We start from the raw sequence: 24,899 nt of genomic DNA, 5'->3' as shown, positions 1-24,899 counted from the left end.
ATGAGAATGGATGTCTGCATGTGCTTATTAAAATACAATATTGGTTATGGCTTATATGGCAGTGCTGTAGTAATAAGTTGTTACCACTAGATGGCACATCTGTGATAATCTTCACCACCAGATGGCAGTGCTGTACTAGTCTTCACCAGCAGATGGCAGTGCTGTACTAGTCTTCACCAGCAGATGGCAGTGCTGTACTAGTCTTCACCAGCAGATGGCAGTGCTGTACTAGTCTTCACCACCAGATGGCAGTGCTGTACTAGTCTTCACCACCAGATGGCAGTGCTGTGCTAGTCTTCACCAACAGATGGCAGTGCTGTGCTAGTCTTCACCACCAGATGGCAGTGCTGTGCTAGTCTTCACCACCAGATGGCAGTGCTGTGCTAGTCTTCACCAGCAGATGGCAGTGCTGTACTAGTCTTCACCACCAGATGGCAGTCCTCCATAGCTGTAATAAGACTTCAGAGTAAGGTGATCTGCTGTGTGTCACTGTGTACATACATGGTGCTGTACGTGTCTCTGAGGCTTCTCCCTTTCTATATCTATCCCCGCATAGCGCCATACACAGCGCCGGCTCAGCCTCCAGCACCATAGAGCAGCAGGGGGCGGGTCAGAGCGACACCAATCATAGAGAGGACGGGAGGAGAGAGCGGAGGATGCGGAAGTGCAGGTGAGAAGAGCTGGGGCAGGAGCGGGGAGGGAGAGAGGGCAAGAGCCGGCAGTGTGTGCTCTGTACATATACCGTGCTGTACACCATCTATCTGTATACAGTCACCTCACCCCCTGTATATACTGTACTATACACCATATACCTGTATACACTGTGCTGTAGCCCATCTGTCTGTATACAGTCACCTCACCCCCTGTATATACTGTACTATACACCATATACCTGTATACACTGTGCTGTAGCCCATCTGTCTGTATACAGTCACCTCACCCCCTGTATATACTGTACTATACACCATATACCTGTATACACTGTGCTGTAGCCCATCTGTCTGTATACAGTCACCTCACCCCCTGTATATACTGTACTATACACCATATACCTGTATACACTGTGCTGTAGCCCATCTGTCTGTATACAGTCACCTCACCCCCTGTATATACTGTACTATACACCATATACCTGTATACACTGTGCTGTAGCCCATCTGTCTGTATACAGTCACCTCACCCCCTGTATATACTGTACTATACACCATATACCTGTATACACTGTGCTGTAGCCCATCTGTCTGTATACAGTCACCTCACCCCCTGTATATACTGTACTATACACCATATACCTGTATACACTGTGCTGTAGCCCATGTATCTGTATATCCTGCCCTCACCCCCTGTATACACTGTGCTGTACCCCATATATCTGTATACAGTCACCTCACCCCCTGTATATACTGTACTATACACCATATACCTGTATACACTGTGCTGTAGCCCATGTATCTGTATATCCTGACCTCACCCCCTGTATACACTGTGCTGTACACCATATATCTGTATATACTGCCCTCACTCCCTATAGAATCAAAGAAGCTTTATTGGCAGGGGGGAGGCACACTGTACACCATATACCTTTATACACTGATCACACCCCTAGTATACACTGTGCTATAACCGTATATACCGACACTACTAATCATATACACAGCGCTGTGCCCAATATTACTGTATATACTGACTCTACCACCCATATACACAGTCTTGTACTCCATATACAAGTATATACTGTAAATACTACCCATGCAAACAGCATTATACCCCATATAAGCATATATACTGAGATTACTACTCATATAATCAGCACTATACCTTTACACCTGTATTCACCACTGATGAGCTCTGCTCTTTGTAATTCAGTGCAGGTTGAAGACGACAGAATGTCACAATGGCGGACATTGGGTCTTCACTGCTCCCAGATAGTATCATCTACCAGATCTTCCTAAACCTTGGGCCTGTGGATCTGCTGTCTGCGGGACTGGTGTGCCGGCGCTGGTACCAGGTGTCCAGAGATGACTTCTTGTGGAAGGAGCTGTTCTATCGCCATTACCGGGTGCCGCGGCACATTTACCGGTACCCAGGTACACTATAGCTTCCCCTATATAGGACACAGCATGCCCCTTCTTATATGTGGTGTATATTTTCTGTGTGTAATGCCGCTTGTATCACAGGCTCTGATTCGTGGTATGAGGAGTTCCAGCGTCTTAGTGACAGCGCCCCGTGTGTAGAGGCAGAGCGCCTGCGGGAGCACACAGACCAGGTTCTGCACATCAGCTTCTCACACTCTGGAGAGCTCTGTGCCTCCTGCTCGAAGGACTGCACGGTGAAGGTGAGGAGGAGGAGGCGGCAGCCCCCAATACATTCGCACCCTATGTACATCCCACTCTGAATGGTATCTTCTCATTGTCCTGCAGATATGGAGCACCAGGCACCCCATGTCTCTCCTGCACAGCGCAAACATGAGGCCACACCACTGGAACTACACCCAGTTCTCCCAGTTTAATTCTGACGACACGCTGCTCCTGGTGTCTGGGGTCTTTGTAGGACCCCACAACTCGTGTGCAGGAGAAATAGCAGTCTTCAGTCTTGGTAAATGCACACTCATGTCTCTAGATTGTGTTGGCTGGAACCCCCACTGATCAGCAGAACACAGGGGAACTCTGCCCACCAGCTCCATCACTCAAATAACCCCCCGCCCCTGTCTGAAAGACCACAGCTCAAAGGATTTCATTGCTGCACTGCTTGATTGCCCCATTTCATCTCCTCCTTGCCATGTTCTTGCGGCTTCACAGGGTGAATATTCTGGTGATTGGATAGACCCCCAATGATCAATCATCCCCCATCACGCAGAGGTCAGATTCTGTAGTGGTGCCATTGCTCTATTACAGGGGATGCATACTGTATGAGAAGCCTTTCAGTGCAATACATGCTGGCACTCCCTTTTTTATACTTCCCATCATGCCTTGCATATCCGTGTTTCGCTTGCATATGTGGCGCTCATGGTGTCATTTCTGAGGTTATTTTTCTGGAATCGTGGAGAACCACAGCACCTATCCGATTTGTTCAGAAGGTCAGTACATGTGAGAACACGTCACTCTATGATTCCAGCTGTTGCTTTTTCTCAGTGTGGCATGGATCCATTAGGTGGCGCTGCTGTGGCTCCAGGAGTCTTGCCTGGGCTGGGCTGAGCCTGCTTAGACCTCTGCCTTGGTATTTTTGTGAAGAATATGCAAATCTGCCTTCCATGATGTAATTAGGAAGACAGTTGCTGCCTCATTGTTGCAAACCAATAGAGGGCGCTCACTGGAATGTGCAAGCCCGTCTTAAGACAGGATTCCAGTGAAACAACCCAATAATGGCTGCTCCCTTTAGCCTCATGCCCGACCTTCCAAGAGGCCTTTGTTTAGCAATGACGCTGGGATTATTACCAGGTTATAGTCTCTCAATCGAGGACAGCTGTTTCGATCTGGTTGGATCTCATCAGCCCGATGTAGAGAGGACTATAACCTGGTATAGGTGAGAGGCTTAGACAGGGTTTGGGGGATATTGTCACTCCTTAGGGAGAGACCACCATATAGGTGTGTGGAGACTTGTTAAGCCTTTAGCACTCCACTTTGCAAGGAACTATGGGAAGAATATGCAAATCTGCCTTCCATGATGTAATTAGGAAGACAGTTGCTGCCTCATTGTTGCAAACCAGTCCTCTCTACATCGGGCTGATGAGATCCAACCAGATCGAAACAGCTGTCCTCGATTGAGAGACTATACCTGGTATTAATCCCAGCGTCATTGCTAAACAAAGGCCTCTTGGAAGGTTGGGCATGAGGCTAAAGGGAGCAGCCATTATTGGGTTGTTTCACTGGAATCCTGTCTTAAGACGGGCTTGCACATTCCAGTGAGCGCCCTCTATTGGTTTGCAACAATGAGGCAGCAACTGTCTTCCTAATTACATCATGGAAGGCAGATTTGCATATTCTTCCCATAGTTCCTTGCAAAGTGGAGTGCTAAAGGCTTAACAAGTCTCCACACACCTATATGGTGGTCTCTCCCTAAGGAGTGACAATATCCCCCAAACCCTTGGTATTTTTGGGATAGCTCTTCCTCTCACAGCAGGTGGTTCCTCATACTAACATCGCCACCTACTGGATCCGCGGTAGATCAGGCAGCCGCTGATTTTCCAGCCTCTACCATCACACATGAGGGGTGTCACAAGTAGCTGGCTTACCGTTGGCTAATGCATGCGTGTGCCCGAAAAAGGTGCAGTGCATGATGGGAAGGCAGGGGAAAGAAGCACCAGCATGTCACTTTGTAATGGAGTGGCTAGTAAGACACTTGTCTGGAGCATCAGCTCCCTGTGTGGGTGGTGCTGACCCCGTGTCTGACCATGCAGCGCTGGCCTTGTGTCTTCTTATAGGTTTGCTAGTTCATGTAGTTCATTCTCTATCACAGATGGGTTTAACCTTCTGTCCAGAGTAAGGAATAAACCCTACGATGTGTTTGGCTGCTGGCTGAATAACACGCACCTCATCTCGGGGAACCTGCACCGTATGGGCCGGGTCACCTCCTGCTCCGTGCTGTGGCTAAACAAGGCCTTTCAGGTATGTCCCGGGAGTGCGCGGGCTGGAGTTGTAGGGTGTGTATATACCATTCTTGTATTTGTGTCTCATCCTCTTTCTCCAGGACGTTGAGTCTGAGAACCTTAATGTGGTGAAAAGACTCTTCAAAATCCAGAACCTGAACGCCAGCACAATCCGCATGGTGACTGTGGCCGATTCCCCAGACCTGCTGGCGGAGGCCGGAGAGAAAGGTGAAGAGGCCACACAAAACCCTCCACAGGAGGAGGAGAAAGAAGGGGACAGCACTGAGGAAGAGGAAGGTGACGCTGAGGACCAGAGAGAAAGGGACCTAGTAGGGGAAGATGCTCAGATTGCTGCGGCCCTTCAGTTTTTAATGGAAGACCATGTCCGAGAACAGCAGGAGGCGCCAGAGCCGACACTCACCGATGAGCAGTTTGAGACTAAAGTTGCCCAATGGTATGCAAAATACAGGACAAGACAGCTAGACGGACCTCAGGCCAGTGAGGGGAGCAAGAAATACCTCATCTTCACTACCGGCTCTCTGACCTACTCCCCCCATCAGATAGGTAAGATGTTCTCGAAGATTAGGCCAGGTGTACACTGGGACTTATTGTAGCCTTAACAATTGAGTTTAACTCTTGGACTGTGATCCCAGTAAACACAATGGGGCAGACTTAAAGGAGATGTCCAGGCAAATATGGACAATCAGCTGGGGGTAGTGAAAAAAATAAAAATGTATACTTCCCTTTTCCTGGTGCTCTTTGCCCTCCCAGCGCAGTCCAGTCCTCTCGGTCCATTATCTTACGGTGGAAATTCCCGCCACACGCGACCACTGAGGTCAATCAGTGGCTTCAGCGGAAAGGATCGGGGACATCACAGCCAGTGAGCAGTTTAAGATGCTGGAGCAGAAGGACAGGACTGTGCTGGAAGGGCACTGGGACAGGTAAGTGATTTTTTTTTTTTTTTTTATTTTTATCATCTTCCCCAGTATATTTGAAATATAAATGTGCCTGGACAACCCCTTTAAGACTTGTGTATCTTACGCCAGTCTTAATAATACTGCTGCAGGGAGAGAGATTAATGAAGAGGCTGCGCGGCGTCTGCGCCAGAATAGAAATCTTCAGCAGTTAGGACCTGGTGCGAATTGTATTGAATTGTCGGGCCAAGGTGTAACATGTTCTGCTTATAATCACACAATGCGCCAAGTGAAGCGCGAATTGGGGCTTATTATATGCAGTCTGGTAGCAGACATGCAGGAGTTAAAATCAATTAGCAGCACTATAAAAAGTCTGTAAAATAGGGAAGAGTCTCCACCAAGTCTCCATGATGTCTGGCGAAAAGCAAACGCCACGTTTTCAATGAACCTGTAATTCGGAGTGCGTGTAGTAATAATGTCCTACCACAAGGGGTCGCTGATATCCTGCACTGATCTTTCCTCACTGTGTTTTGTCTATTGCAGGGATTAAGCAGCTTCTTCCTCATCAGATGACCACAGAGGGGCCCGTGCTGGGCGAGGAGCGGGGCCCCAATGAGTTCTTTGACTCCCTTGATCATGTCATTAACATTCACGGTCACATTATAGGCATGGGTCTATCTCCAGATCACAGGTGAGAGCAGGATCCACCACTGCTTTATTCTAAATCTACAGTTCCCATCTTGCCATGAGTGTAGCATGCTGGGAGTTGTAGTTGTGTAGCGGCAGAAGCGTTGCACAGATTATAACGGATTTGGTGGCTGCTCTTTGCAGGTATCTCTATGTAAATAGCCGCTCCTGGCCTAAGGACTGTGTGATCTCTAATCCCATGTACCCGCCGCCCATTGCTGAGGAAATAGAGCTCAGAGTCTTTGACCTTAGGACCCTGCGGGAGGTGAAGGAACCTCTGCGGGGCCACCGGGCGTACACCCCAAACAACGAATGCTTCTTCATCTTCCTAGATGTCAGTGAAGACTTTGTCGCCAGGTGGGTGTAGAACAGGCGTGAACTAACTTGTGTCTTATCTATTTACCCATCACTCCAGACAGGGCCCCTCCTGGCATTGCTCTGCGCCTTGTATTGCAGTCCATAGTGCCATAGTATCTGACCTTTGATTTAACCCATTTAAGGCTTGGTGCCACAGCATAGGGGGACAGTGAGAGCGTTGACAATCAAACGACTGGGCTCTTCACCAATCGCACGGACAGGGGTGTTTGGTTCCACATTCATTTCAGTGGGACTGCCAGAGATGATGCCAGGCCCTGTAGTTTGGCTAAATCTGATGCATTGAAATGAATGGAACAGGGGTGCACCTGTCCGACCACCATAATTGGGAGCAATACACCCTTGTGGCCAGTGGGGGTCTTAGATCCCGTATCCCCTCTTACCTGCAACTTGTTCCTGCAAAGTAACAGATAGGAAAATGTCTGCAAGTGCTTTGTTATATGTGGCGCAGAATAACTACTGAAAAAGATACATTACTGGTTTATTATAAACATCCACCTGTTGGGGGCGCTCACGGCATGTGGGTTTATTGGGAGGATTAGAATGATGTGCAGTGAGCTCCCCCTGCAGGCAGCTCTGTATCAGTTCATTGTGCTTCATTCAGTCTTGGTGTATTGGTTACCTTTGCTCCTGAGATACCAGCAGTGTGTTTCTATAAATCACTCCTCTTCCTGTTTCAGTGGTGCAGAGGATCGCTGCGGTTACATTTGGGACCGTCACTACAACGCCTGCCTGGCCACCCTGCCTCACGATGATGTAGTCAACTCTGTGGCTTTCTGTCCTGTAGATCAGGAGCTTCTGCTGACTGCCAGTGATGACTATACGATCAAGGTGTGGCGTTCCAGGCGCTCCCTACGCTGCCCCCGATACTTGCCGAGGCCGTCCCCTTGGCCTGCGTCCTATGACACTTGATGCTCCAGGTCTGACTATCGGGGTATGACCCGTGGACTCTCAGGACTGTGTTGCTGTGACACCCAGGAATGACCGAGGACGACTTCTGCTCCTTCCATCTGTGGTGATTATTGTGGACTAGAACAATGGCAAAAACATAAATGTGAGTGACAAAGACATGACAGCAGCTTCTCCATCATGAACCTCTCCAGGTGCTGCAGCACTACTACTCCCAGCAGGACGAACCATCATATCATATATATATATATATATATATATATATATATACACTCTCAGCAGGAGTAGTCGTAGTTCTGCTACAGCCTGGTGAGTGCTGCCTTTAAGGGGTTGGTTTTCTGGGTTTAGGTTAAAGCTATCCTCCAGCCAGGCGCTCAGAAATGAGAAGGGCAGGGGCAACACGGTGGCTCAGTGGTTAGCACTGCTGCATTGTAGTGCTGGGTTCCTGGGTTCAAATCCTGCCAAGGACAACATCTGCAAGAAGTTTGTATGTTCTCCTCATGTTTGCATGGATTTCTTCCCATACTCCAAAGACATACTGATAGGGAAAAAAAATGTACATTGTGATCCCTATATGGGGCTCACACTCTACATAAAAAAAAATAAGTGAGAAGGGCAGGATTACATGAAATATATTCTTAAGATATTGGTACACATCTCCTGCAGTAGTCTTAGCCAATGATAAAACAGGAGACTTGTCTTACACTGTACAAGTCAGCCAAGGACAGGTGATCTCCTCTATGGGGAAATACACAGGAAGACTCGCCCCTCTGCGGATTAATAATAATAATAATTATTAATAATCCACACTGCCAGTCCGCTTCCAACTGAGAGTTTTCTGCCGTGTGGATGAGACTACTTACAGCCGAATTCTGCTATATGTGAACAGGATCTAGCAGTCATAGGTTTACACCAAATTTTGTGCCATTTTCAGATTTAAAAAGGTAATGCCATAGAAATACTTATCCTATAGCCATCTTCTGAGACCCCCCGCTGGTCCGGAGATTGGGGGTGTTTCACCCCAGCAGGGAAAGGCTGCCAAACTCCATGGTGGCTGCAGGCCCCTCCACTTCATTGGGAGGGTTGGAGATGACCCAAGTACAGCACCCTGCTATCCCCAATACTCCCAGTGAGGTGAGTAATGGAGGGGGGCATTAGCGCCCAGCAGGGAGTTTGGTTGTCCTTAGCATGTCCACACTTCCAGCAAGGGTAAAACACGCCATAGACTATGACATACATTGCATGTTGTGGTGGATGTGTCTCCATGGTAAGCGTAGGATCATTTCCTGGTGATAACATGTGCAGGGTGTTGGTATCAGACACAGTCACATTGTCAGCGCCACTTGCAGGCAGGATATCCCTAATTGATGGGGGATTTCCTTTGCTGTCTAGTGAGGTTCTGCAGCAGCTGGGTAGAGCAGAGCAGTTGTATCGCTGTAGGCCATGGAGTTCTGACACCAAACAGCACTGTATAAATATGTTTCTATACTACTATTTACAGACCGGTCGCTGGAAAGTTTCCATTGACATATAATAACCCGAGCTGCGGGGATAGGACCGGGGTCTGCGTGGTGCCGGTGCAGCTGCTTCCTGTCATCTGTCATTTCATCAGTTTACAGTGAGGGGGCAGCGTCTATCACGTAGCACCAAGTGACCCTTCCCCCATCTCTAGGGCCACAGCTGCTAGAAGCTGCTGAGTATAAGTCTCCATGTAGATAGCGCCCCCTGCAGCACAAGCTATGTCAATCCTACAACCATAGGCTGTGCCGAGCCTGTGACACCCCAGCCCTACAAGCCAGCTGCTTTTTGTTTTGTTTTTTTCCCCATTTTTGTATTTTGCTTCATCTTACGATGAGATTTGCAGCATCTGAAATCACCCCTGTACTCTGACAGATAGTATGGAAACTGTACCAGAAAAACCTGCCAGGTGTGAACACACCTTAAGGTCTACCTTTAATGTCCTCAGACATGTGCGGTATTATATACCACTAGTGAGCTGAATTTAGCACACTGTCAGTGATCCTGGTAGGTACAGTTATAACGCACCAATATCTCTCCAGTGGTGGAAAGGTGGGCTTTAGGCTGCTCTTACATGACTGTATTGAATGTACAGTCCACAAGTTGCTGATCGGCAATAGGTGCCGCAGATGTTCGTGTCCTGCCGCACTCGCTCAGTTCTATGGGCCAGTCCGTGCAGTGCCGCAATTCACGGCCATGTCCTATAAATTGCGGACCACGGTTGCGGTCCGGCCACACCACGGATATAATATCCAGTGGTGTAAGAGGCCACATTGAATATAATGTGTCCGCAATTGAAAACCCTCAATTGCAGACCATTTGCGGATTTACGTTATGGTTGTGTAAGACCAGCCTTAGTGAGAGGAACACCCTCCCCTCCCCCTAGAAGAATAGCTCACTGCCCATAACTAGGATAGGGACTTATTAAGCAGAGCTTACTGATAGAATTAAGAAGATAAATAAGATATGTAGGGACAATAATCCCTATACTCTATATACAAACATCATTGGTTAAGTAATGAGACGCTAACAGAAGGCCCAATCCCTTACTGGTTATGACCTCCGTATCCAGGGTCACAATAGGGGGCAGTACTGCGCCTTCATCCCACATAAAGCATAGAGCTGGCTGGCTCAAAAACTGCAGAGGATACAGCCTATAAATAGGCTCAGAGGCTTCCGATTAAGAGGGTGAGTTGGGTGATGAGCGCGGCCGCCTATCCGGTGCAGGGCGTTGACTTGATGGCGTGGCCAGACACTCTTAATTGGCAGCCGGATCCTCTGAGCCTATGTATACCCAACTAGTGTGTGGCGTGAGCGTAGCTGACACTGTACCTGTGTTATTATGGCCTAGCTATGTATAACTGGCGGGGTGCTCCTATAGATACATGTAGGGTCCTCTCTTAGCTAGGTGTAGCAGTGCTGGTGATCCAGCCATCTGGAGGCTCGGCCCATTGGTGTGGCATTAGGCTAGTACCCCTGGGCTGTATCCTCTGCAGTTTTTCAGCCAATCAGCTCTATGCTCTATGTGGGATGTAAGTGCAGCACTGCCCCCTATTGTCAATGTGGCTATGGAGGTCAGAACTATTAAGGGACTTGACCTTATGTCATTAGCTACGCTTTACTCAACCATTGATGATTCTATAGGGGGTTGTCCCTAGATATCTTACTTGGCTGCTTAGAGAGTCTCAGTGCAAGGCTATGGAAGAATAGTTCTCTGCCCATAAATAGGACAGTCAGGGAGGCGTTCCTCACAGTAAGGCCTGGTTCACGTCTGCGTTCGGCAAATCCATTTGTAATCAGTATGTAACATCTTCAAAAACTGATTGAAAACTGTGTCGGTATGTAGTCAGTTTTTGAGTAAGGGTGGGTTCACACCTGCGCCCATGTCTGCTTTAGATAATCCTGCCGGTTTTTGTCTTCTGACCAGAGAAACTGGACAGGGGATGGAAACCCAGCAGTCAGTTTTCAAACCCATTCACTTGAATGGGTTTGCAAAGTGAGCGTCTTGTGCCTGTCCGCAGCGAAAAGGTTTTTTTTTTTTTTAACCGGACACAAAGTCTGACAGGGGCGCAGGTGTGAACCCACCCTAATCAGTTATTCTTTTTCTTCCCCTTTCTTCATTCTGAGCATGTGCAAAACAGACAAACTTATTGCTATCAGTATGTAATCCGTTTTCTATAGACCTCAGTGTCAAAACAAAATGGATTGCTTGCTGTCCGTCCGTAATCCTTATTTTCAGTACGGAGACAAAGCCCTGCAAGTTTTTTTCTCCGCACAAAAAAACTGAAAGCAGACGCTAATGGCACAAACTGATTACATACTGATTAGAGCAGGTTCACATCTGCGCCTGGGTCTCAGGTCTGCAGGTTTCCGTTTCCTGCTCGAAACTGGGCAGGAGATGGAAACCTGCTGGCATCTTTCAAGCCCTTTCATTTGAGTGGGTTTGAAAAGTATTCGGCTGTAAGCGCCCATGAGCGTTTTGTGCTCTCTGCAGTTTTTTTTCAAAACAATTATTTATTTATTTTTTTTTTACCCGGACACAAAGTTGAACATGCAGGACTTTGTGTCCGGTTAAAAAAAAAAACGGTTTCTCTGCGGAGAGCACAAAACAGTCACTGACGCTCACGGCCGGACACAGAAACCTGTATAATGGAGACCAGATGCTTGTATGAACCCACCATTACTTTTAAAACCCATTGAAATGAATGGGTTTTCTCATTCTCACTTTGTTTTTCTGTTCTTCATGGTTTACTAGATCTCTGCTTGCTGGTTGTGTTCAGGTAGTACCCGACTTCTCAGAGATCCTGCTATGATGTGCTGTAGTCCTCTGAGCCCGACCCCTGTTGTAAGGATCACTAGGTGTCCCAGCAGTCACATGGTAACAGCACCTCTATTAACCCTGAATTAGGCGCTATTACACATTGTCACTACTGGGGCTGTATACTACTGTGCAGTGTTTTGACGCTAAATGACTTATTGGGGGAAGGGGGTGTTAGGGTTCAAATTATTTGCAGCCTCTCAGTAAAATAGGTTTAAAGGGGCCACAAAACACACAGAAAGTTGGATATTTACTGCCAGAGATGTGCCAAGCGTCATTCCTCTAAGAGCAAATATCCAGCTGTATGACTGAGACACCAGAAATCCTAAAATACATTGCTTGGGGTTAGTGTGTGACTACATCAAAAGTCACACCCCAGTAAGAGCTGGACTGCAAGATCAATACTGCCCCCTGTAGGAGATGTGATTTACCATGACTGAACAGCTGTATATAGACTGCAAATAATACTGCACTGACTGATCCCTGCAACAAGCCCTCCCCCACTGCTATTCACAGTTATGTTATATACGGTTGTTCCAGAACTCACCGATCAATAAACCATTGTTTTATATTAAAAAAAAAAAAGTGTATTATTGTATCTTAGCACCACCTGATCTATGACATGCAGAGAACAGCAGCATCAGACACTGCTTGAATGTTCATATAATACTGCGCCTATGTACAAGAATATAACTACTATAATACTACTCCTATGTACAAGAATATAACTACTATCATACTGCCCCAATAACTCCATAGTGTTGTAGTAATTTGATATGCGGTACAGATGTCACTGAATACCTTTGCAAAAACCGAATTAAACAAAGTCATGCACATTCACACGTTATATATATGGATAATCCACTTTATTGTAGTATATCACTTACAGATCAGTTAACACTGTGGTAAATTCCAGGGTCGTATAAGTCTATAATGGACATATGGGGGTGACCAGACCTCAAATGAGTTTGTTTTAAAGACAAATACAAAGAATTGTTCTTTTGCTTGATAACATTAGCCTCCATTCACATCCAGCCTCACATTCTGCTGTTACCCTGACTCTCCCATCATCTATACGCTGCTTACCTTGACTCGACTTCTTCGCCCCGGGCAGAGATTTCTTCCTCAGATTGATGGAACATCTTAAAAAGCAGAAGGTTAAATGCAGCAATGACACACACGGTGCCTTATTCACCCATCAAATGATACTTTATTGGTGTAATAGTGATATACCATTGACTAATATAATATAGAGTGATAGCACAACTTTCACAATGAATATATGAGCAAGTTCTACATCTATACATATTGATACATAAATACATAGATCTATTCCATAAGAAGTTACTAGGAACAGACATTTGTGTTCAGCAGATATTGCTACAAATATAACGTGAGCCGGACCTGCATTTATCATCACTCAAGGAAGGAAATCTTAATAGAAACACTGAACCAAGAAGAAGAAACTGTGACATTGTCTCTTCATTTTCTACACCTAGTTTTATCCCACATTATAATAAAACAGAGAAGTCTGTGTCCCAGGGACTCCACCATGTCCCCATCACTGTCCTGACAACTGGCTGGAGCAGGAGCCTCCCTGCTGTGCCCCGTCTGCAGCAGGGCAAAACATGTTAAGCCCCACCTCCATATGCAAGCCCCACCCCTTAGTCTGTACACACAAATGGAACAGACCAATGGCAGAACAACACATTATGATTGTCAGAATGTACTGGAGACTGACAGGCCACAAAGACAAGATCATCTCCAATTATGTTACTTCGTTCATTTCCAAAGTACTGTGCCTTTAAAATAAAACCATTTTTTTCCATAAAAAGTGGTTTTATTTGCAAAAAAAAAAAATCCCATATGGTTTACTATTCAGTTCACACACCAGATATCTGGTGGACAAAAAGTCCCAAACCCATGACAGTGACAATAATGGCAGTGAGGCCGGGTGTATGATGACTGCGGTTTTATGCCAGTCTGCACACATATCCTCCATAGAGGCTGGTATCATAAAAAGTAACGCAGCACAAGCAGAATAATACTCGGCATAAAAAGTAATAAGTTAGTGAATAATTAAGGTATTTGTTGGTTATATCAGGGTCTACATCACTTGATGTCATGTACTAGGGTTTGGGTTTTTTTGCACGAAAAGTGCTATGTAAGACTAGTAAAACACATAATGTAGGTATCTGCCCACCCATCCCCCCTCCCAAAGTTGTGCTAACCTGCAAAATTAAAGTTAAACAACTTAGATTTTACCCTGACCTATCATGAGAAATCCCTAGAAGATGGATCGTCCTGCCCCCCTCATAGATTATACAGTGAAACCTCTTGCAGATCATTCTCTGTGGGGGTTTCCATAAAGCCGGTAAAAAAAAAAAATACATCCCACAAAAAACAAGCCTTTCCTCCCCCCTATAGCTAGGATTATAGAAAAACAAGCATTAGTAGTAGTAGTAAACACAGAATTTTTTATTTTTTTCCTCTGTATTCAGAGATTCGTCATGTTTTCCTCTTACTTAAAGCATATATAATATCTTCAGTAATGTTGTGGACTTTTCCAGTATCAAGGGCACATCTGAAGGTAATGCGGCACGAGACCCCTGACCGCCTGTTCTACGGAGCGATAGTATATTTATAGCGATAATAATGTGAAGGGTTCAAGTACAGACAAAAAGACATTACAGAGAGAGTCAATTCACACAATGGAATGGAGGGCCCTGTTTGCAAGAGCTTACAATCTAAGAGTGATTTGTGATCTAGGCTTTAGAAATCACAGTATCCATTCCCTCTCCGAATCTTATAGTAACAGTTGTGCAAATAGACCCCATTACATTCTATGAAGCGGTGTGCGGGCTGCTAATACAATGGCGACCGCACGGCTGATGAACCCTGGTTAAGTGAATGAGACTAATATATATTTATTATGTACACACATATGTGTGCATATATAGACTTGCTAGAGCGCTGTAGCTGTTGTGGAACTACAATTCCCAGCATGTATACACTTTGAACTCCTATGAAGCATGCCGGGAGTGCTAACACATTTGGCTGTTGTGTTAATCCTTCACTTTGTGTTATATTTTTTACTTACATTGCAGAAATTACAGTACTTACCGTTACTTTGCAGCACGCTTTTTTTCTTTAAAAATATTAAATATTTTAAATATATTTTCTCATTTCAAATTTTTTTGACTTATAGCAATATTGACTGAACCAAATCACCAACTACTGTCTATTTCCTTAGAGATAAAGCACAGCCGTGGTTAGACGCAGTAAAGCTCTGGTAACTCACATGATCTAGTGACTGACAGCATGTAAAAGAGAATATACAACAAACTACACATGTATAAGATACAATAGTGAGAACTATAGACTATAATCAATTGCAACCATTATAAATTATTGTTCCACCTTCTGCTCATCCTCATCGGACTTCTTAGCACCCTTTATACTTCCATTACCCCTCCCACAATTATCCTAAACTTCACTTCCTCCCTCCCCCTTGTAACTATCAGACCCTATGTTTTATTAATGTATATAGTCTTAAACATTGACATCAATTTAATAAAATTATTTGAAATTAAATAAAAAAAATAGCAGGATTTTGTGCAAAAAATAAAAAAATCACTATACTGATTGAAAAAATGTTCTATGGTTTTAACCCTTTTGCTGACAGGGATACTTTGCACCATTGGTAGCTAGAGAGGTTTTGCAATGGATAGATAAAATTCAAATTGCAACATTAAAAAAATTTTATACTAACCCCCCCGCCCCCCATACCTATATACTTTTGGATAGTACTATATACAAACAGGTCCCCTTATGCAATTTTGATTTAAAGTGTCTGTTTTATGACAAATCATATCATATTTGGTTTCAACCTTTAGCAACTAAGCTTCCTAAAAATGAGAATTCACCATGTGGAAGTTCATTCCTGTTACTAAGGCCTACACCCGCATGCACATCTCTGCAGAGCCAGGACCTAGAAGTCATGGCAGCAGGAAAGACATTGCCATACTAACACAGCCATACCTTCCAACTCTCGAAGAACAGAAAGAAGGACAAAATACCTGGCAAAATTGACTCCACCCATTCACATTCATTTTTTTTATGTGCCCATCACACAGTATAATCCTCCTACAGTCGCCCGTACATTATATGCCCCCACATTATAATGTTCCCTTCCAACTGCCCCACAGTATTAAGTCCCTCTCCTGGTGCCCCAGTTTAAACTGGGGGAAACTAAAGGGGACATTAAACAGTGGGGGTAGTTGGAGGGGGAAAAATAAATTAATGGCAGCTGAAGTGAGACATTAAACTGGGGGCAACTAGAGACAGACAGGGCCACCTCTAACTACTCCTGCAGTTTAATGTCCCCCTCCAGTTCTCCCCAGTTTAATGTCCCCCTTAATATCTCCCCCCAGTTTAAGAGAGTTCCTCTAGCTCCACCCCAGTTTCATGTCCCCTCCATCTCTGCCCCCAGTTTCATGTCCCCTCCATCTCTGCCCCCAGATTCATGTCCCCACATCTCTGCCCCCAGATTCATGTCCCCTCCATCTCTGCCCCCAGTTTCATGTCCCCACATCTCTGCCCCCAGTTTCATGTTCCCTCCATCTCTGCCCCCAGTTTCATGTTCCCTCCATCTCTGCCCCCAGTTTCATGTCCCCCCCATCTCTGCCCCCAGTTTCATGTCCCCACATCTCTGCCCCCAGTTTCATGTTCCCTCCATCTCTGCCCCCAGTTTCATGTCCCCTCCATCTCTGCCCCCAGTTTCATGTCCCCCCCATCTCTGCCCCCAGTTTCATGTTCCCCCCTCAATTTACCCTCAAGGTTTAACATAAAAATCACTGATACTCACCTTTCCTCGCTCCCCCGCAGTCTCAGTCACGGAGCGGTAGGCATAATGTGAATGACGTCATCACATCGCGCCCTCAGCTCCAGGAGCCGGAAGACTGCGGTGAAGTAGGAGCGGAGCTGTGAATACAGTAGGAGCTCCTACTGCATTCAATATAGTCGATTGGTGCTTACACTCATATCTGACACATGGGCGACTCTTAGTAAAAAAAAACATATCTTTTTGACGGACTAACAATAAATTTACATAGAATAAACAGAATACCATTTCATTCATGGTATTATATATTGGCTAATGGATGTGCTATGTAGAAGAGAGTGCCTGCGTCTGTTTTCTTGAATACCATTTATAACATTTGTCCAGCCATCACTGAACCTCCCACCTCAACCCCCATCTTCATCTTCATCACATCCATCCTGTAGACCTCGGATCAGTCTATGGTTTCAGCAGAAATTCTACAAGCTTGTGCTGAGATTTCTCACTATTTTTCAAGGTTCTGCTCGTTATCACTGAACAGTCTGACATAAAACTAAAGAAAGTGAACATTTACTATAAAATCCACGCCATATAAAGTCTTGGTAAGTGTTCCATACACAGATATTATCTGATTAATCCTGAGTAGCGCCCCGTGTGGCTCATACAGCGGCCTGCGCACATCCGTAATACATCCATTAGACACCAGTATCCAGTAGACATCCCCCATCCTCAGGTCAGACAGAACCGGTGCATTGATTCCCTGCAGCATGGGACCTGGGGTCTCCTCCAGTCTGAAAGCAGATAATGGGACCGAATGCCCCCCACAATAGTGTCGTCCACCCAATAATGATTCATCCGATATGAGCTGAAGCAGTGATATCACAGGAGCCAACTTATTGTCCACAAAAGAACTGCTTCCTCCATCACAATGGTGGAAACCTATTATATCAGAGGCCTCGTATCTATAAGGAAGCCAAATTACATCAGAGTCTCTCGCTTTAAAGGTGGCTCCAGTGGTCTTTGAGCCCTTACACTACAGAAGGACCCCCTGCCAATAATAATATGCAATGCTATGAGTAATACTAGTCTGATCTTTTTACAATACGACTCAATGAAGTCTTAAGTTTCAGGCCTGACCACTGGAGCCCCCATAGTTAACTAAAGGGACTCACTCCCTTCACCGGGGGCTGCAGTGGTCACACCCTGGTCAGCTCCACTATATTGTGCCATACCACTTGGTGGCTTCTTCTCCATTATTTATCTGGACATCTGTATCATTAGGGTGACAGAGACATGAAAATCGCATGGTCACTTGTATTAATGGTCTGGGGTCATGTTGCGACCTCTCGCAGCATGACGGTCTCAAAAAAATCTAAACCTATTGGTCACTAGCAAATTTTATTCACAGGTCACAATGCAAATTGACTTGGACTTGCTGCTACTTGTCCGCTACTTGGCTCTTATTGTTATAGTCAATCTAATCATAAGACAGTAGGCCGCATGAATGTTTCTGGTCATGTGACTTGTCTGCCGTAGCACTGGCCGCCTTATGCTATAACCTCCCTGTTCAGTCCTCCACGTGACTTAGAGATGGGTGCTGATTTTTGTGATTCTGGTGTGTAGTGGGGCAGGGATATTATACAAATAACATAACCAATAATATATAGTGGAGCCGGCCTGTTTTATACTGTACACTGAATGTCCTCCATGTTGGTCCTAGTCCATCCAAGCCTCAGCCCGGGGCCGCACTGCACACCTCCAGTATCCTGCAATAATCCACTTTGCATTATTATGGATATCCCATAATAGTCTCCTCAAACCTGTCCATCACTAAACCCCTTCAAGATCGGGGTCTATTCACATGCAGCAGACTTGTTGCAGAGGTTTTCCATGCGGAATAGGTCATACACTTCATGCCCCATTCACACATATAGAAGAAATAACTACAACCAATATGGAAAATGTGAATATACCCTCAGAGGTGGGTCCCAGCCATGGCAGACCCCTCTCTAACAAAGAGCCATTCCTGGCCATTAATGGAGAGCTAGGTGCCGCCTTACCTGATGAGACCCCATCCCTCTTACTTTTAGGGGGTGTGATTGACATGTCCGGTACAACTATTGGGAGAGTAAAGGGTCAGATGTCACAAACATGTAGGCACCAGACCAGACTAGAATCAAGGCATTATAATCCACTTTCGCCTTCGCCCTATATGTATCCCTGCTTCCATGTGATCTGTGCCTAGCAGGGTTACACATGCCACCTTCACCGCCCTGGAGTCCACCCCACAGGTTGGAGACTTAAAAGGGCAATTCCACCAAAAACCTACATCTACAAGGAGCAGTCAGCTAACATCGTGCACCTCATGACCAGGACTAGGTGGAAGGTCCCCTTTAAGCTCTTTATGACACACTGTATCACCAATCTCTGTAAAGCTGGAGTTAGATGCCACGTCTACCAATAACGTGGCCCCTAGAGACAGCTTACACATGGAAGACTGATCGGCATTAGGAGTCAGAGAGCAGCTAGCCCCTTGTCCTGCCTCCAGTCTGTCCTGTGCCAGGGGGATGTGGGGGCCTGTTATCCACTATCAGACCACATGGAACAACTGGGTCCCCTTTATGGGGACAGATCAAAAACCAATAGGAGAACTGATTGATACTTGAAGGTGCGCGGCCCCGGGCTCAGGATGGAGACGTCAGGCCATGTCTTCTGCATCTATGGGATAGTTCTATGATTCACTTATGGAACTGCTGAGGATTCAGGACTAAAAAGAACATACAATGGACGTCATGAAGCTGGATCTGACTACGGTTTATCCCGAGGAGCGTCCCCCCAAGATAAGGCTCTGTTTGGCCAATAATATACTGCACGCTGTACTTTTTCTCACCATAGGAGCCTTTGGCTACCCAATATACAAGCCTGATAGAAGGCCTTATCGTAATGTGAACAGAGCCTTAGACGTAGAGTGCAGAGCTAGCATTTCTTAAAGGGGTTCTCCAGGCCTATGATACTGATTGACAAGTATTGAAGAGGGCAGAGCCAGCAAGCAGCGCTATACCTTGTACAGTGGCTAGCATAGCTCAACCCTATTAATGTGAACAGCACTGAGCAGTAGCAAAGCCATGTAAACAAAAGTTGACATGCCACTGACCTGAAGATGAGCTTTATATCATAATCCCGGACAATGCCTTTAAATAATGGGACTACTCTGAGGGAGAGCAGAGACATGAAGAGCTTATGGATCAGTAATATTATGTGGTATATTCTGCACGAATAGCCCATGACAATGTCTAATGGGAGGGGGCCTAGCACAGTGCGGAGAAATAATAATAATAAAACACTAGCAGATGCTAGGGCATCCCAGAGTTTTGTTTGTCTTTTCCCTATTCCATTGAGGCTGTGGCACATACCCCCTAGGGTACGTGTACTATAGGTGGAGAACGACTGGCCTAGGTGACTGCTGGAGGGGAAGCTATAGACAGTAGTATACATCATGACCTGTTCGCCAGGGGTAAAATGGTTACACAGGAAACACTACAGATTAAAATATGAAGCCATGAAAATTTTTCCCCCAGGATAACTAAAAGCCATCAATGTGAGGGCAGTAATTCTGATCCCATAGATGCAGAGGACATGAGCGCCATAAGGAGGACGATACTTGTAAGGACAAGACCTTTCTCTTCTGCTAACTACCTACAGTGCTTGGCACTCCTTTACATTGCAGCTAGGATCCCACAAGGGAACAGCAGAAGGAGTCATTTCACCCTTGCGGGTTTCTTCTTGTGCTAAAGACCGGTGAGGTCCACAATGACTTTGATGAAGATAGTATCTTCTCGTATGTAAGAATTTTTGCCATCCAGCTTGGAGAGAGGACAGAAGAGAGGGCATCCGCTGGCGATGTTCATTTCGCTTACTGGCCTCTGGAAAGATGAGGACGAGGTGTCCGGCCTGAAGGCATCTATGACGTGCTCACGGTTGTTTTGATCCAACAACATCAACGTGACCTGCAAAGAAGAGTCGAGCTGTCAGCAAAACCGGATTTATACATCTTCAAGCTGAGGCCCCACGTTGTGGAAGCGCAGCTTTTTTTGTTGCAGATTTTGCTGAGGTTTTTTGAGCCAAAGGCAAAAAGCAATACAAAAGGAATGGGAAACATCGAGGAAGTTCTTATACTTCAACCTTCTGCTCTATCCACTCCTGGCTTTGGCTCAAAAGACCGCAGCAAAAATCTGCAATTGATGGTCTATCCTTTTAAGAAAGGTCATCAGGATGTGATCTGTGGGGCAGGGAAACTGTGTGAAGAAGTCACCGCCTCTATACTAAGTATGAAGCACAGTTGTGCTTGAATGAGACTGATCTGCTGCTGTACCATGAGACTGATGAATGGGAGGTCTAGTGCAGGAAGACGCTGCAGCACTTGTGAGCATCACGGCCTCTTCAAGCATCTGATGTGTGGAGAACCTGGATCTTTGGCCATCACCAATACACAAGTCTAGGAAAACCTCTTTCAAAAGAGACCCCAGTAGACACAAGAAATCTCTCCTACCCACCACCCCGACCCAATTATAGTCCCTCCTATATAGTTGAAGTCTGTAGGATGATGCTCTGTGATGTATATGTTCCACACATGGTTGTCAGCCAGGTTGTAGCTATGCAGCAGTCTATTCACATTCTGATCTGATATTGACATAAGATATAGCTAAACAGTAACATAAGACATCACAATAACGGGTCAAATTAACATAAGGGACTGGCTGTCACTAGGGCGTTCTTATGTGCCAGGTATACATATAACGTTGTTCTCCATGCTTTCAGGGTAGGCAGAAGAGATCTATGGGCATCTATGAGAGCAGCGGAGTAGCCCCATAAAACTGGCGGTGCAGCAGTGACTTCCACTTATATCACAACTATAATCAACATAGCACTGACCTTCTGATTGAACGGCCAGCGCAGTAAAGCATCACTTGGCCCTTTCATCACCACGAAGAAAAGGGAAAGGTGAGTTCCTCGCCCTGTGCCGTCTCCATTCAGGTAGATCCGTAAGCACATCTTGTAGCCGTACTTATTGGTGTAAAAAGCTGGATAAAAAAAACATAACAGTATTGTCAGACTTTGAGGACACATCATATCAAAAAGGGGAATGGCAGCTTGCCGTTGACAAGCGTTCATAAATTTCCAGGATTAATGGGATCTTTTGATCTCTCTGTGATTATTTTTTTTCTCCAGGAGGTAAATCTGGAGGAAGAGGCGGCCAAAGTTTTTTTTTTTTTTTTTAAAGCCACCAGTCAGTCATTTTTCATCCAAGAACCCTACAATGTTTACATATTGATGACCTACCCTGTGGATAGGCCATCAGTATGAAAAGCAAAGGTCCAGATCCTCTCTCTTTCTGTCCATCCTTTTTATCATTCATGTTTTACTTATTGTGCTAAACCTGTGACTCACGTGGAGAAAACATGGCCGGGCATCGGCCTACGATTGCATCCTGGCGTTTCTTGGCAAAATCTGTAATCTTCCAGACAAATATTCCGTCATATGTGGAGAGTTCTGCCTCCTGCACCCGGGTCTCCAGCTCTGCTAGCAACACTTCTTTCTGACCCAACGTACGCTCCAGCTGTCGCACCTAAACACAAAACATCAAAGGCCGTTCATTAGGAGGAGAGGAGTGTGAAGTGACAATATCAACCCATGTAGGGGGATATCTATGATGTAAGAATGATATACACCACAAGTATACCACCATCAATTGCTTCTGCACTCACCTTTGCGCTAAGAGTTTCAATCTTCTCCTGGTCCGTCCTTCGCTGCCTCATAACCTCTTCCACGGCCAGGCTCGATCTCTCCACCTCTCTGTTCAGAACACATACAATATTCTCAAGGATCGTGCTTTTTTTATCCACCATTTCAAACTGGCGCAATAGATCAGGGGACTTCGAGACGTCAGTCACCATCGCTGCTGCAGAAGGCAAGCTGCTGAGCGAGGCGGGAATGGCCTGCACGGACATCATTCCCATGCGTTGCGTCAGGTCACTCAGCTCCTTTCTACGTGGCTGGAAGTATTCCCACACTTTTGCCAAGTGCTCGGCCACATGCTTGTTCTCGTGTTCCAAGCATTTGTCATTTTCCACCTGGGAACGAAAGTAAATGACCGATTATGGCGCTGTCTCCTCATAGCCTCACAAATGGGGACCATCTCCTCCTGTTTTCAGATGCAGGGGGTGCAGCTTATGTAAAGAGATTCTACCATTAAACCTCTTTTTTGTGGATAAGACGTCGGAATAGCCTTTAGAAAGGCTATTCGTCTCTTACCTTTAGATGTGATCTCCGCCGCGCCATTCCTTAGAAATACCGGTTTTTATCGGTATGTAAATTAGTTCTCTGGCAGCGATGGCGGCGTCCCCACTGCTGGTTGAGAACACGATCCTGCGACTCCTCTATCTTCGGCTGCATCCTCCCCTTCTCTGTCGTCTTCCTTCTGCGTCACCTCCGACGCCTGCACACTTGGCTCTGCCAGTGAGACACTAGTAGATCCGACTGCGCATGCTGGCTGGCGGCCATTTTTGGGAGGCCGCTCTTGCTCTTGTAGTTCAATGCAGGAGCGGCCTCCCAAAAACGGCCGCCGGCGAGCATTCGCACTCGGCTCTGCTGGTGTCTCACTGGCAGAGCCAACTGCGCAGGCGTCAGAGGTGACACAGGAGGAAGACGACAGAGAAGGGGAGGATCCAGCCGAAGATAGAGGCATCGCAGGATCATGTTCTCGAGCTGCAATGGGGATGCCCCGATCGCATTTTCAGCGCTGGGGCCCGCCCCCATCACTATGAGAGAACTAATTTGCAGAACGGTAAAAAATGGTATTTCTAAGGAACGGCGCGGTGGAGACCATGTCTAAAGGTAAGAGACGAATAGCCTTTGTAAAGGCTATTCCAACATGTTATCCACAAAAAAAAAGAGGTTTTAATGGTAGAATCCCTTTAATAGCATGCCCCATGGTGAACTAGAACAGGAAGTAAATCAGTGCCAAGTGCATCTGCTGGTGAAGACAGGGGGACACTGCCGCCCAGTACCAGCGACTTATATAAACCCTGTGCATGAAATTCACCTTTAGAAGTTTAATCTATAGAAAGAGACTTGTAACTCTCTTCCCACTACTTAAAAGCGTCTGTGTTTAATAAGGTTTAGACCTGAGCACTTGCAACTCCCAGCATGCCCCAATAGTATGAACAGCACAGGGGTTAAGCATGACTCAAGTCCTCCCCTCTTCCCAGTGTTTGGTTCAGTCCATAAATCCTGAGCATTACAATATATTGGCACGATCCACTAACCTGGCGTTGTATGGGGGTGACTGCATAGCTGAAAAGTGAACTCAGCTTATTACTGCAGAACTAAACCCCTCGCTTGAAGCCGACTGGGCTCTGTATGGGCAGCCGTCCCCATCTGAAGTGTAAAATGGAGCTATAATTATTCAGAGCCTTTATCGAGGGCTACACAGCCGACAACTGAACTGCTGTAATACCTAGAAGATGTGCCACAAGGGAGAATCTGCTGCAAAGAGCCCCACAACTAGCAGGAAAACCCCAAAATGGGGCTTGGTCATTCATGATGGCAAAGGGTCACTACTACTGGGACTGTATCCAGCATAGACAGACAGCCAACACTTACCATCTCTGTGCAGCCAACTACTAGAAACCGGCACGGTACCCTGCAGCGGCCACATGATTTTACATGGTCCTGGAACTAAAACAGAAGTGGTTATATATAGAGAGGAGCAAATTGGGGAGGTTGGTGACTGCACAGACTGAAGCTATTTTTTAGATCGAGGGCCAAGCAGCAGATTCTACGTAAAAAAGGGTTAATATATGCACAGAACATGCTCGGCTGCAAAGCATTGTGGGACAGAGAGAGAATACCAAGCCCTACACCGGGGATGTGCATTGTTGGAGAGGAATAGGATCTAGGTCTTGTATCAGTAGAGCTTATGAATTCTTAAAAGAACTTTGGTTATGACTAAAGTCAAAATCAGTAGATTTATACTATACATTATAATATAATTTCTTATATGATGTGGGGTTAGGAACCTATGTGTAAAGCGGAGGGGCTGCCATGTCTTTGAAGTGCCCAGCCATCCCAGTACAATACTTACCTTTTCTCTGGGGATCTTCTTTTTTCCGCAGCCTTCACAAGTCATTGGGAATTTGGGACAGATCTCATCATGAGCCTGAAAAGAGACGCAACAGTCAGGTTTCCTTATCT

At 45.9% G+C, this 24,899-nt stretch overlaps 2 protein-coding genes across 5 annotated transcripts in view; one reads left to right on the top strand and one right to left on the bottom strand.

The window, feature by feature from the left end:
- The first annotated feature begins 632 nt into the window (after window positions 1–632).
- FBXW5 (F-box and WD repeat domain containing 5) lies at window positions 633–11,531 on the top strand. 2 transcript variants are annotated; one of them, XM_075260626.1, is made up of 9 exons: window positions 633–670; window positions 1,872–2,087; window positions 2,178–2,335; window positions 2,421–2,595; window positions 4,456–4,604; window positions 4,687–5,149; window positions 6,043–6,190; window positions 6,331–6,543; window positions 7,242–11,531. In XM_075260626.1, exons 2-9 carry the CDS (start codon window positions 1,895–1,897, stop codon window positions 7,471–7,473), a joined length of 1,731 nt encoding a protein of 576 aa, XP_075116727.1. In that variant the 5' UTR covers window positions 633–670; window positions 1,872–1,894; the 3' UTR covers window positions 7,474–11,531. The 2 variants fall into 2 exon arrangements, with proteins under 2 accessions (XP_075116727.1, XP_075116726.1); XM_075260625.1 differs by having other exon boundaries at window positions 638–670; window positions 1,867–2,087.
- A 5,112-nt stretch (window positions 11,532–16,643) lies between these two features.
- TRAF2 (TNF receptor associated factor 2) overlaps window positions 16,644–24,899 on the bottom strand; it is a 36,194-nt gene continuing 27,938 nt past the window's right edge. For all 3 annotated transcript variants that reach the window (XM_075259988.1, XM_075259989.1, XM_075259990.1), the window contains 6 exons: window positions 24,790–24,864; window positions 24,309–24,383; window positions 22,412–22,777; window positions 22,095–22,272; window positions 21,579–21,727; window positions 16,644–20,653 (listed from right to left, as the gene is read on the bottom strand). In XM_075259988.1, coding sequence (XP_075116089.1) covers window positions 20,435–20,653; window positions 21,579–21,727; window positions 22,095–22,272; window positions 22,412–22,777; window positions 24,309–24,383; window positions 24,790–24,864 — 1,062 coding nt within the window. In that variant the 3' untranslated portion in view covers window positions 16,644–20,434. The remainder of the gene's footprint in view (window positions 20,654–21,578; window positions 21,728–22,094; window positions 22,273–22,411; window positions 22,778–24,308; window positions 24,384–24,789; window positions 24,865–24,899) is intronic.

Source organism: Leptodactylus fuscus, chromosome 11, assembly GCF_031893055.1.
Source record: "Leptodactylus fuscus isolate aLepFus1 chromosome 11, aLepFus1.hap2, whole genome shotgun sequence".
Lineage (NCBI taxonomy): Eukaryota > Metazoa > Chordata > Amphibia > Anura > Leptodactylidae > Leptodactylus > Leptodactylus fuscus.
This window is presented reverse-complemented; position numbering and strand designations above follow the sequence as displayed.